This window comes from Aspergillus campestris, assembly GCF_002847485.1.
Source record: "Aspergillus campestris IBT 28561 chromosome Unknown P168scaffold_1, whole genome shotgun sequence".
Taxonomy (NCBI): Eukaryota; Fungi; Ascomycota; class Eurotiomycetes; order Eurotiales; family Aspergillaceae; genus Aspergillus; species Aspergillus campestris.
Genome location: NW_020194336.1, coordinates 4,825,922 through 4,838,727, shown reverse-complemented (window position 1 = coordinate 4,838,727; position 12,806 = coordinate 4,825,922). Strand labels below are relative to the sequence as shown.

Here is a 12,806-nt window from a genome sequence, read left to right as displayed (position 1 = left end):
CCACAAAATAAATTAACTGGTCCCTGGGAGCGTAATCCCATGTCGCGGAAACGCAAAACTTTGAGCAGAACTGGTGGGATCAGGATCAACCGGACGACGCCACGTTGGACGGCAATATTGACAAAGACGAGACGATTAGAGGTGTGCTATAAGTGGATACACGGGCGCAACATGGTCGGCGTCAAAGAGTGTTCCGTCGCCGGGTGCTGTCCACCTGCAGCCAGTATTGGAGGGACGTCAGCCAGGAGCAACTCGAGGCTCGCCTTCTGAACTAGCAGCATGTCTAACAACAACTACTTCTATAGTGCTAGTCTGACCTGGGGAGGGCTCAGCCTCAAAGTACGAATTGGCTAGAGACTTTTGATAGGAGGCAGTACGACCGAGAGGGATTTGTGTAGCCTCGTTCAGGAAGTGGGAATCATTCATCTGATTTCACCAATCCAGTATCCACGGGTCGTGATAGCGAGTAGAGCAACAGACACAACGAGATGATATGGAACTATTCAACATCTCCACATCGGCTCCACCGGGGCAACGACAGCCCCCTGCAGGCTAAATCTAGCCTATCAAGATTCCAGCATCTCATAGGACGCCATGAACGGGGCACAGCGCCATCACGAGTCGAGACCAATAGAAGAAGGAGCGGTGAAACCTCAGAGAAGGGCCGATGGGCAGACGACCAATGTCCACGATGCCGCTAGTGCAGGGGTTTCATATCGCCTGGTCTGAGGACGACACACTAGTATGGGGCAATGCCCATGGCTGGGACCTGCATTTTCAGGATCCGCGTCGACTGGTTCGGATGTCATTTCCAGCGGGGTGGTCGGTGGAGACGATGGGTGGGGGTTGGACGGTTCGAGACTGGGTCTAACTCACCTTCCGGACAATCCCCCGCTACCCCCATGTACCTAGCGATTGTTTCTTGTGATTATATAAGGCATCTGGACATCGGTATGTGATTGTACTACGTTCATACACACCTAGACTTAATTCCTGCAGGCTAACTGTAAAGCCAACGCGATAGGATTACCCCTTCAGGGTGGGTAGATCGAGAGAAGACGAGGTCACCACCGGCCCGGTGCAGTTTGGGGGCCTCCCCGCTGCAGGAACAGTGTTGTGCCGTGAGCGGTATGGTCTCTCGCATATAGCAATAGCCTGATCCTTAAACGGTAGTGACTAGCTGTTCCCGGTGTAGCGGGGTTGGACGATCTAGTGTGGCACTTCTGCACGGCAATGGGCCGTTTACCATATGTAGTATATAGCTCTATGTGTCTGGGCTATCAAACCGGTATCGTATCTTGCTATCGACCTATGGGAAGGCGCTCGCGTGGGTGGATCCACGTTGGATGGGGGCCGTCGCCCCCACGATTCATCCCTCACTGCCTCATTTAAGGCGCTATCCAATCCTCAGGTGCCAGGAACTTACCTAAACAGGGAGTGGGATCGTATATGGATGAGGTGGGAGAAATGGAGGCATGGCGAGTAGAAGGGGGGATGAATCACATGAGGAGGTAGACAGTTAGGGTTTTCTCGGGTTCGTGACCAGTTTCGGCCCCCATTGGCTGCACTCATGGGTGATCCTGCGATGGGGGATGGCTCTTTATCGGCCTCTCACGTACATCGTGAGCCGGGCCGGTTAGAATGGTCTCCATACGTAGTGTTGAATACTGAATCTACTGGACTGTATACCAGGACAGGCGCTGTAGTTGGCATCGGATGGGAGGGCGATCGTTGGGTTGTGGGGAAGAGCGAGAAATATATAAAAGACACCACCATCCGCGAGTTATTCTGCATTCTGCTTGGAATATTAGCAGCAGTTTAGTTTCGTTACTTCTAATTTGTCTAGTGGTCTTGCCATTTCTTTTGAGTTCGCCCTTGGTGTTTCGATTATGCGCGTCTTAACCATCGCCCTCGCGGCGCAGCTAGCATGTGCTGGCGTCATCCGGCCGCGGGAGTCATGGGATAGTCGGCATCTCGCGGTCAGAGATTGTGATGGACTGTCCACATCTGCAACTTCAACAGCGGATGACGAGAGAGGTATCATCTGCGCTCGCCAGGATGACGGTGATGGTGAGGGTGAGGACCAGAACGATGGTCAGGATGGTCAGAACGACGGGGATCTGGGATATACTAACGTCATCCTGCCGCGGGAGTCATGGGATAGTCGGCATCTCGCGGTCAGAGACTGTGATGGACTGTCCACATCTGCAACTTCAACAGCGGATGACGAGAGAAGTATCATCTGCGCTCGCCAGGATGAGGACCAGACCGGCGACCAGAACGAAGACGAGAACGGCGACCAGAACGAAGACGAGAACGGCGACCAGAACGAAGACGAGAACAGCGACCAGAACGAAGACGAGAACAGCCACCAGAACCAAGTCCAGAACCTGGTCCAGAACCAAGACCAGAACCAAGACCAGAACCAAGACCAGAGCCAAGACCAGAACCAAGACCAGAACCAAGACCAGAGCCAAGACCAGAACCAAGACCAGAACCAAGACCAGAACCAAGACCAGAACCAAGACCAGAACCAAGACCAGAACCAAGATCAGAACCAAGACCAGAACCAAGACCAGAACCAAGACCAGAACCAAGACCAAAACCAAGACCAGAACCAAGACCAGAACCAAGACCAGAACCAAGTCCAGAACCAAGTCCAGAGCGATGAGAACAGCCAAAATGGTGACAATGGTGACAATGGTGACAATGGTGACAATGGTGACAATGGTGACAATGGTCAGGACGATCAGGACGATCAGAATAATGGAGATGACAATGGCGACGGAGACGACTGGAAGACCATGCAATGCACGTCGAACCCGGGCGACCCGGAGGGCCTGTGGCAAGAAACCAATGCCGACGCCGCGTGGAACACGACAGTCCAGTCCTGGAAACAACAATCCGACAAGAATGGTGGATTCTCCCAGTTCGTCAGCAACTTCCTCCAGGGACCTAACGGGATGCGCTGCAGCGACATTGGAAGCGAGAACCGCTGCTCGCAGCCTGTGGACTGCGAGAGTGTTCAGATCCCCGCTGGGTATGCTAACTCCCCGTTCACTGGACCTGTTCATTCGACGTGGGGCTGACATGCTTTTGCAGTGTTTCGATTTTGACTGGATTTGCTGGAGTTCACCAGGTAGGTTGTCCAACTCAAGGGGCAGTGATATTAGTATATACTGACACACTCTAGCTCCATGCCGAGGCGTATCAAGCAATTGAATCCGTGCAGAACAGTGTTGATGGCATGGTGGGCAAATTCAATGAAGCATTTGCTCCCCTAAGGGCCGATGAATCGGTTGCGATGAAGAATGCGTGGGATGGCATAATGCTGGTTGTGAGCTTTGGCACGTCCGTCGTGTTTAACACATGTATGTTTCATGGTTATCCCCATTTCCGTGGCAAAGTGCAACGTCGCTAACTTAATGATGCTTCTATTAGTGCTTCAAGATGTTGCTGTCGCCGCCAAGGCCCTCCAGAGCTCCAAGGCGCAGGGCAAGCAACCTGCGAACGACCTGGGCCAGAATAATGGCAAGCAACCTGCGAATAACCAGCAGGGCCAGGGTGGTTCGGGAACTGATACCGATCAGCAGAGCCAGGGGAGTGACAACCGCCCGATCGACGGGCCGGGACAGGGGAGTAGCAGCGGCACCCAGAACAACCAGCAGGGCCAGGGAAATAACCAGGGCACCCAGACCGACGAGCAAAGCCAAGGGAATACCAAGGGCACCCAGACCGACGAGCAAAGCCAAGGGGATACCAAGGGCACCCAGACCGACGTGAGCGGCGAGAAGGCTAGCACCAAGGGTTTGAGTATCATAGCGGACATGACCGCCGCTGTGCAGGCAACTTTAGGGGCGTTATACAAGACCAATATGCAAGGGTAAGTATCCCACGGAGAGGATCAGCCAAGGTGGACGCTAATCGACATACAGCCCGGGTAATGCAGTCCAGACCCTGAGCTCAGTGTCTGCGTTCGTTTCTGAGACGATGAATGGCTGGAAGAATATTGAGTCCAAGTACTTGGAGTTGATCTTTTCCGGTGACGATGAAAACGTGAATTCTCTTTACCACATGATCCATGGCGGCGTCATGAACACTGCCGTGAACGGACTCCACATGGACAGCATCAAGAAGGATATCGAGAAGATCCTCTACAGCCAAATGATCCCCTTTGCATGGAAGGTGTCGCCCACCGCGGCGCGTCCCTTTATCTGGTTAGTTTTCTTTCTTTCTTTTTTCTTATTGTTTGGCCTTGCTCCAACGAGCAACATTTGGTGGATACTCTTTCACAATGACTATGGCTAATACCCACTGCAGGAGAAGCCAGTACGATTGTGACGAGAACACCAAGGACATTGAATTCGACTTGGACAATGAAAGCTACCAGTTCTTCACGAACGACGTCGCCGTGAAGACGTACATCTGCTATAAGGGTAAACGGAACTACCTGCTCAACGCCATCAACCCGGACGAAGACCAGAACACCCACCCCTGGCTGCTCCCCGGTGGAGACCACACCAATTTGGACGGCACCAAATGGGGCGGGGTCACCGTAGCGGACATCGTGGAAAGCAGCGTGGAGGGATGGCTCGCCAACGGCCAGAAGAACGGATGGGCGAGGCCCGACATGCAAGGAATTGTCACGAGTCTCGGCGAAACCCAATACAGCATCCGCACTCCAGGCTTCTTCGACATCCCCGTCTGTGAGGTTCAAAGAGATATCGTGTGGAATATGGTCAAGGAAGACGGCTCGGCCCCGTTCTGGCCATGCGGCCCGCCTGAGAATTACAACAAGGAGGGCACCGACATCGTGAGTACTTCCTGATTTCTATGAAGGAGCATCACTCACACATTGCCTGACAGAAAATCGACAAGGGATGTATGATCGTCAACGGTTCCAAGATCTGCCACAGCACTGGGCCGTACAGTAAGTAGTTCGGGTCCGATCACTGACGACCTGACACTGACCATGGATAGATGTCAAAAATACCGATAAAACCAATAGCACCGCTGTCATCTACGCGGGATTCGACGGCGACAACCACGGCCATGCCCGGGTAACACCTCCGTGCAAGATCGAGGCTGCATGGCCGCGGGAGTGGCCCGATCTGCATCTCACCGAGGATAACTGTCTGGTCGACGAGACCGGTGGTGATTGGTTGAAAGAGTGTTGCGAGGGGCGTCCCGCGAACACAGACGTGGTGGAAAATCCCTATATGGGTTGATCAATGGGGTGGACTTGATGTGAAGGTGCCAGTCAGGCTTGTGAATATAACTCAATATTATGTCATTAATGCAGAACTTAAGTCTTGTGCAATCAGTAATATCAGAAAAGAGTATGACATCGCGGTGACCTAATATCAAGCCCCCCCGGAAGACTAACCTGTAACCCGATCACCGCCTTTTTCTCAACACCATAATACACCCTCCAAACCATCCATAATGCCCGTCAAACGCGCCGTCATCGTCGCACTAGACCCCCTCCTCGTCCGCATCGAGACAAAGCTCGAATCCCTCGGTCAATGGCACCGCGCACAGTCTCTCCGCCACCACGCCGCGACCTGGCGCGGCAAGAGGCGCGAGCTCCACGCCTGGGTGCAGACCTTAATCGAGATTGACATCCGGCTGCGCGAGGTCGTCCAGCGGGAAACCTTCCTACTAGACCAGATGCGCATCCTAACCACGAAAGGCGAAATGCGGCCGCCGGCCGCCGAGGAGCTGGCGCAGGCAGTCGCATGGCAGGAGGAACTCGACGACCCGGACATCGAATACTGGCGGCAGGAGCGGCAGACCTATGTGGCGGAGTCGCAGTGTCCGTGGGGACCGTTCCTGCGTGGGTTCTTCTCATACCGGCAACAGCAGATGTGGTTCCTGGCGGAGTGGTTGACGGCGGATTGTGCGGGGCGGGGCGGATGTTGTGCGCGGGGATGTGGGTGCTGTAAGCGGGAGCGGAGCAAAACTCGAGCGCATCGGTTTGGACACTGCACGACTATGTGTGGCTGCTGTCAGCGACGGAGGGGGTTTCAGTTGACGGCGCAGGATCGCAAGCTGATGCAGCCACCGCTTAATCTAGTGGGGGTTGGGGATGATACATATAGTCGGGGGTTGTTGAAGGGGTATATTTGGGGGATTCCGGTTTGATCTGTCCTCTCATTTTACGCTGACTAGAGATCAGCTATCAGGGTATCTTTGGCGGTTCAGTGGTAATGTCTGTGATTTTGTGTCGAGTCCTGCCAATCAAGGGATGGTGGGAGTTGGGGTGGGCGAGATTGTTCCATGTTGGTCAATTACATATCAGAATGAACTGGCTTGATTCTATATAACCAGCCGCCATTTCTAACTAGATTATTGTTTGTCATAATATTCATACTAACAGGACCAAATATGATATCATCCAGATGACTGACGTCCCGATCCACGCCAGATCGATCTCGGCTTGATCCGATTCTTCCATGACGTCACATTCCAGGTACATATAAAGGACCGTTCTGGTCCATCCGCCGCATTCCTCGCTGTCAACTTTCCAACATCCATACAACATGCCTTGGTCAACTTCCCTCCCCCAGGGAATCCTCAGCTCGCCCCTCCTGTCCATTGGGGCACCCACCGCCGGCGGACTCTTAGTCGGATACCTCGTCAACCGTACGTTTCCCTAATAAATTAGAGCGCAGCCCAGCTAATATACAGCCAGGTGGAGGACGAACAAAAGGAATCTACCACTCGCTAAAGCAACCTCCCTACCATCCCCCGGCATGGCTCTTTCCCCCCGTCTGGTCCCTCCTATACACCACGATGGGGTACGCCGCGTACCACGCAAACGCGACCACCTTTGATGACTCGTGGCAGCCCCTGTACGGAGCACAGCTGGCACTCAACTACCTGTGGATGCCGCTGTTCTTTGGACTGCGCAAGCCGGCCTGGGCGCTCGCGGACCTGACACTCTTGGGAGGGACCGTGGCGTCGTTGATGAGTGGGTGGTGGGAGACTGATCGCACGGCGTTTTGGTTTATGGTGCCGTATGCGGCGTGGTTGGGATACGCGACGTATTTGAATGTTGGCGTTGGGGTGTTGAATAAGTGGAAAATTGGGGGTGGGCAGAAGAAGGGGGAGTGATTATCTGTCGAGATAACTAGGCAATGGTTGGTGGGGTTGTTGCACTGAAGTCATTCGCCAGTTAAGCAATAATGTCACTAAGCTGTCATGGCGAAATGTCTGCGATATACAGGATCAGATTCATAAATGTGTCAGTTCGCTGGTAGACTCTTATGACTGCTTGTCACTTATTTTATCTTGACAGGTGAATTGATCATAGATCACCTCCTTGGGGGCCTAGTCAACAGCATGCAGTCTTTCGAGCGAGGTTCCGGGTTGCTCTAATGATAAGCCGGCAGGCAGTTCATTATTCGGCTAATGGACTTGCAGTTATATCGACGACTGAACTGCTTGTTGCCTATAGCAATCATTGGCCTTCAATAGGTTGTGTTCTTGGCTCATGATTCTGTATGCTCTGGTCTCAGAGACTTGTTAGAAGTATTGCGCAGGGTAAAAATTCGATAAATATGGCTGTACAATACGCCCTCACAGGAATATTGCATAATCATCCCGACCATTTGAGTCTGTTTACTGGAGAGATCGGCTGGCGGCGGTTGGCATCGCAGGGCATCAATCAGTATAAGCCAAGACTTGATGGCTCTTAAAAAGTGATTAGCTATTGGCTTCTATCCGCACCATTGTTCGGGGAAATTGGCTGTAACGGGCTTATTAAGGGATGTATTTCAAACGGTTAGTGTCAATTAAATTGCCTTCATTTATGGACTTCCTGAGGTTAATTAGAACGTTACATTGGAGAGGAAGCGTCTGGGGCGTGCGATCTAAGAATAGCAGCTGATCTAGGGCTCAGTGATATCCTCTCATTTAGGCTATTTCCGGTAGTCAATCAGATGGGCTGGGGCTGTAGGGTAAGACATGATATTTCCATCATAGACTCGAGCAAGGAAAATCTGGGGAAGTACGGAGTATGTCCCAGCCAACTATGATAGTCATCCGCAGCGCAGGGCATGTAACGCAACTAAAAAGTACTGTAGCCACCAGACAACAAAGATATCATGACACTTTTAGGCTTCCTAAATGGTCGAGTTTTCACTGCCATGCCATGGCTTGTAATAAATAATCGAGGTTACAACGGATATCATGAAATTGTAGGGCTGTGTAAATAACTTTCATCGCGACACCATGGCATAGCTAGGAACTCATGTGCCTAACAAACGAGCCCTAATCCGCCCATCTATCTCGAGACCATTCCCTTTCACCCCTCAAAGCAGACGGCATGCACGTCAGGAAACACACAGGTATCTCCGGGGACAGCAAACAACAGCCCATACTAAACTGGGCAACATGGACGCCGATCATAAACCCATTCCACCAACCTTACCCCATCCAGCCATCCAACCCTCAGCTGCAGAGCGTCCGGTTCTTGGCAACGGACGAGCCACCACTGGGCGAGCCCTTACCCCTGGATATCCCCCGAAAAAAAGAGGGAGAGTCAAAGCACAGTCTACGGAGGCTGTTACGAGTGGGGCTAGTTTAATATCGTTATGAACGTTGGCTGGACGAAGGCGTCGCAAATACGAGGTCATGCAGCTAGGCTGCGAACACGGGACGCCTAGTGTGAATATATAATCACGACGCAGAGCAGCTCGTGGGTGATTTTTTATTTGCGAGTCAGTTATCTTTCTCTTCTAATATCTTTCAAATAAGCCATATCTATACCTACCCCACACCAATACACACCAATCAATACAATATGAAGCTCCTTACGCTCGCAGCCGCCGCGGCCCTCCCCACCGTCTCCCTCGCCTGGGAATTCACCTGGCACAGCGCCGACGGTGAGTCGCACACCGAGTCCGGCAAGGGCGCCAGCGAATGCATCAAGGTCAACCACGCCAAGGGCGAGGTCTTCCGCATAGACTCCAAGGGCGAGAAGTTCATCGACATGCGCCTGTACGACACGGACGACTGCGAGGGCGATCCCTCCGGTCAAGCCAGCAAGTTCTTCACCAAGGAGTCGTCAATCGCCATTAAGGGGTTCCAGGTCGTGCAGTTGAATGAAACAGGTGCGCCTGATGATAAGGAGGATGAGGATGATAAAGACGATGAGGATGACTTCACCCTTCCGACTGTTTCGTCCACGCCCACTCCTACTGCTACTTCAACTTCTGCGGACGGGGGCGCGAAGCCGACTGGTGCGTCCGGGTCGACTACCCCATCGCCGACGCCGTCGGGGTCGCTCGCTGCGCCTGTTGTTGGTGGAAACATGGGACATGTTGCGGGAGCAATTGGTGTTGCCTGTGTTGTGGCAGGTTTGTTTGGATACTAGAGGCGGTTTACTGGTTGTTGGGCTGTGTATATACTGGGGTGTGATCTACGGGCGAATTACTAGTCAGTGGGAATATGATATCATGTATGATGGCATCTTCAGAAAAAAAAAACATTGCAATTGTACTTATCTTGTACACGACACTTACTATCGTACTAACAACCTGAATGGCGACTCTGGCTGGTCACCCTGGGCGCATCGTCGGGGACCCACTCTCCGCTGACGGGCTCGAACGGAGTAGTCTCGAACGACGGCAGCAGGTAGAGACATAGCTGTTCCTGTTCCTGCATGTGCTTGATATGCGCAGTGATGGCGGCGACAGCGTCCTGCAGCACATTGTGTCTACCCTCGTCCGTGTTGATCAAGTGGTTCGAGTAAATGACGAGCAGGATATGGTCCTTGGTGAGGGCCTCGTTGTAGCGTTTCAGGATGACGTGTTGACTGGTCATGCGGATTTTAGCGCGGGCAGCGACAAGATAGTCCTTGATGGTGGGGACGCTGTCGGCCTCGAAGGGGCCGACGTAGATGTAGTAGTAGTTGGACATTATGGTGGATCACTTGTATAATTGTGTGGGATACTAGTCAATGATGACTGGTGGTCAAGTGGGAGGGTTGGGTCTATATATGTTGGCTGGAGTCATTGTTGTGTAGTAGATGTACCTTCTTTGAGGCAGGGTAGATCCCACAATGATTATGTCCATTGTTCGAATGGAAAACAAGGCGGGATAACGCCATCTCATCAAGATCCTTGTTCCGGCATATGAAGCATACGACTGCGCGATAATGAGGAAGTTGAGACTGAAAGAACCTTCAATTCAATGGTATTATATGGATTATATATGACCGCCCGATCTTTTCTCTAAAAATGCAGTATTATCTCACCAGTGACCTAGACCCCGCCTGCTCAAACACAAAGGTCCTTTCCCCACGCCAGCATCTCCAGCCGCATCTCATTCAAGAAGCCCTCCATGACGACTCGCAACTCAGCGTACGAGTCGCAGAACTCGCGACTTTGAATGCCATAGCTCTGCTCTTGCAACTCCCACTCTACAACGTCCAACCCAGCGACGTGCGCGCGCAGGGGGGCAAGATTCCAGTCGAGCAGCTCGAGTAGCTCGATTGGCGTCTTACTCAAACTCAAAAGCAGCGGGACATTGACCGCCAGGCGGACGACGAGTTCACGCAGACAGCGGCGCGCGCGATTGCCCAGACAGCGGGCGAGGGAGGTGAGATGGTCTCGAAAGGCGAGGAGGGTCTCGACGACGGCCGTGTCGCGGACGACGTGCGGGGTGCGCTGTAGGGAAAGCCGCAGCTCGAGCCGGGTGACGAAGCGGAGGGTGTCTGGGAGGGGCGCGTAGGGGGAGAAGATGCGGCCGCAGAAGACGATGTATCTGGAGTCGAGGGAGACCTCGTATGGGACGGTGCCATACCACTCGCGAACGAGCTCGTGGTACACGGTGCGGCTTGTGCGGAGAAGCGCGGCGGCACAAGGCTGACCGTCGTGACGGAGGGAGGGGGGAGGGCCAGAGCGCGCGAATCCACTGCGGAGGATGAGGCCGTTGCGGACAGGTATACTGGGGATCAGATGGCGGTAGATGTTGAGACGGACCTCCGTGGGGAGATGAAGGAGGGAGATCATCTCGTCGCGAGTGTGTCAATGGATGGAACGTGTTTTAGGGGGGACAGGATGATGGTGTCGATGACATGACGTAGTGATCGGACTCCAATGCATGTTGATGCTAAAAATGGTATCGTCCAATCCGGATGATTCTCAGGGGTGTGGGGCGTATTGCACGGACAGACAAGGCCAGATTGAGAGGATGATCATGGCGTCTCTCATCCAGCAGTCAGATCCAGGATAGACCAGGAAATATTGGGGGACGGTCGGCATATGCAAGGGAAACAGCGGTCTGGGTATCCTGGTCTACTTACTCGACGATATATATCTCGGTATATATATTGACCAGCCTCACCGCCATCCACGATTGTTTCTCCAACTCTCCATCATCGCAATGCTGCCCGCCATTAGATACACAAGTGCAAGTACACCCCAACCTCAAGTCGAACCTGCACTGACACTCCCCAGCAAATTGCAATCCTTACCCTCCTGGGTCTCTATCTAGCCTCACGAGCGAGATCGCTCTCCCTCTTGTACAACAACCATCCAGAACGACTGAATGAGGTCAACCAACTACCCCACTATGCCATCAAATACGCCGACCGCATCCGCAACTGCGAGGATGCCGTGATGGTGCCCGAGGACGGGCTGGCCATCCTCAGCTGCGATCCAGGTCGCGACCGCTGGAACACCGTCATGGGCACCTTCACCGAAGACAAGAGCCTCATCCCTCACGGCGATCTAACCATCTACCGTTACACAAACGCCGAAGACGACGACAAGGCGCTCACCACCATCGAGCTGGTCGACTTCCCCGAGATCGACATGTTCCACCCCCTAGGCGTCGAGTACCACCGTCCGAGCGGACAGCTCTTCGTCTGCAACCACCACTACGATGGGTCGCGCGTCGAGATCTTCAGCCTCGACCTGTCCGACCCCAGCCACCCGACCGCCCATTACCAGCGCACGCTAATTGACGCGATCATCCGGGCGCCCAACGCTATCCTCGCGCTCAGCGCGCAAGAGCTTTACATCACCAACGACCACCACTACCTCCAACGAACGCATCCGAAACTTGCCAAGACCGAGACGCTCAGCGGGGCTCCGGGTGGTGCCCTGGTCTACGCTAATACCCAAACGGGCGAGATGCGACGCGTCGCACGGATCCCGTTCGCGAACGGGGTCGCGCGGGTGAACGCGTCCACCGTCGCTGTGGCATCGACATCCACAGCGGCCGTCTACCTGTATGAGATCCAACCCCACGACTACTCCGTCCGGTTTTTTCATAGCATCCCCGTGCCCTTCTTCCCGGATAACCTGGAGACCGATCAGGCGGGGGTGCTGCTGATCGCGGGACATCCGTCCATGCAGGGTCTCGAGGCGACCGTAAAGGCGCGGCTGCAGTGTACGGGGGTGCTGTCGGAGGAGGGAAAGTGTTACAAGGCGGGGGCGCCAAGCTGGGTGGCGGAGTGGACGGAGGAGCGGGGGGTGCGTGATCTGTATGTCAGTCGGGGGGAGTTCGGGAGTAGTTCGACGGCGGGGCGGGATGCGGAGAGAGGAGTGGGTCTGGTGACGGGGTTGTATGAACACGGAATTTTGGTCTGGAGTGAGTCTGGGCATTAGATGCTTGGCATAGCAATTCGAAGCTTATTCCTTGGATCTATGGCTGGTATACTTGGAGTTTATATTCGAGAGACAATGGCGTTCGTCAGGAACTGCATGGGTACAATGGCTCACGATTTGAGCCAGATTGGCCCTGGACATATAAGAATAATGTTTGATCAATATTGGACTCGATTGTCCATAAAA

At 53.6% G+C, this 12,806-nt stretch overlaps 6 protein-coding genes across 6 annotated transcripts; 5 read left to right on the top strand and 1 right to left on the bottom strand.

Annotated features, from left to right (window-relative positions):
• The first annotated feature begins 4,249 nt into the window (after positions 1–4,249).
• On the top strand, positions 4,250–4,889 carry P168DRAFT_35226 (uncharacterized protein). The gene has a single exon (XM_024841893.1). The coding sequence runs from the start codon at positions 4,295–4,297 to the stop codon at positions 4,826–4,828; it is 534 nt and encodes a 177-aa protein (XP_024697977.1). The 5' UTR covers positions 4,250–4,294; the 3' UTR covers positions 4,829–4,889.
• A 512-nt stretch (positions 4,890–5,401) lies between these two features.
• P168DRAFT_287404 (uncharacterized protein) lies at positions 5,402–6,307 on the top strand. Its single transcript, XM_024836566.1, has one exon. It carries the CDS (start codon positions 5,446–5,448, stop codon positions 6,142–6,144), a length of 699 nt encoding a protein of 232 aa, XP_024697976.1. The 5' UTR covers positions 5,402–5,445; the 3' UTR covers positions 6,145–6,307.
• Positions 6,308–6,542: 235 nt separating this feature from the next.
• P168DRAFT_278870 (TspO/MBR family protein) lies at positions 6,543–7,116 on the top strand (the record flags this gene model as incomplete). The annotated part of the gene is made up of 2 exons (XM_024835728.1): positions 6,543–6,645; positions 6,695–7,116. 2 exons carry the CDS (start codon positions 6,543–6,545, stop codon positions 7,114–7,116), a joined length of 525 nt encoding a protein of 174 aa, XP_024697975.1.
• A 1,678-nt stretch (positions 7,117–8,794) lies between these two features.
• P168DRAFT_324350 (uncharacterized protein) lies at positions 8,795–9,379 on the top strand (the record flags this gene model as incomplete). Its single annotated transcript, XM_024840826.1, has 1 exon — positions 8,795–9,379. The coding sequence occupies exon 1, from the start codon at positions 8,807–8,809 to the stop codon at positions 9,377–9,379; it is 573 nt and encodes a 190-aa protein (XP_024697974.1). The 5' UTR covers positions 8,795–8,806.
• Positions 9,380–10,187: 808 nt separating this feature from the next.
• On the bottom strand, positions 10,188–11,095 carry P168DRAFT_287403 (uncharacterized protein). The gene has a single exon (XM_024836565.1). The coding sequence runs from the start codon at positions 11,016–11,018 to the stop codon at positions 10,284–10,286; it is 735 nt and encodes a 244-aa protein (XP_024697973.1). The 5' UTR covers positions 11,019–11,095; the 3' UTR covers positions 10,188–10,283.
• A 110-nt stretch (positions 11,096–11,205) lies between these two features.
• On the top strand, positions 11,206–12,802 carry P168DRAFT_35171 (uncharacterized protein). The gene is made up of 2 exons (XM_024841892.1): positions 11,206–11,418; positions 11,466–12,802. Exons 1-2 carry the CDS (start codon positions 11,392–11,394, stop codon positions 12,618–12,620), a joined length of 1,182 nt encoding a protein of 393 aa, XP_024697972.1. The 5' UTR covers positions 11,206–11,391; the 3' UTR covers positions 12,621–12,802.
• Positions 12,803–12,806: the final 4 nt, after the last annotated feature.

Bases quoted from the DNA above. Each gene is read 5' to 3' on its own strand.
- P168DRAFT_287404 (XM_024836566.1), top strand. From the start codon at position 5,446: ATGCCCGTCAAACGCGCCGTCATCGTCGCACTAGACCCCCTCCTCGTC.
- P168DRAFT_35226 (XM_024841893.1), top strand. From the start codon at position 4,295: ATGACTATGGCTAATACCCACTGCAGGAGAAGCCAGTACGATTGTGAC.
- P168DRAFT_35171 (XM_024841892.1), top strand. From the start codon at position 11,392: ATGCTGCCCGCCATTAGATACACAAGT. The intron at 11,419-11,465 runs GCAAGTACACCC...GACACTCCCCAG, and splicing joins CCGCCATTAGATACACAAGT to CAAATTGCAATCCTTACCCT.
- P168DRAFT_287403 (XM_024836565.1), bottom strand. From the start codon at position 11,018: ATGATCTCCCTCCTTCATCTCCCCACGGAGGTCCGTCTCAACATCTAC.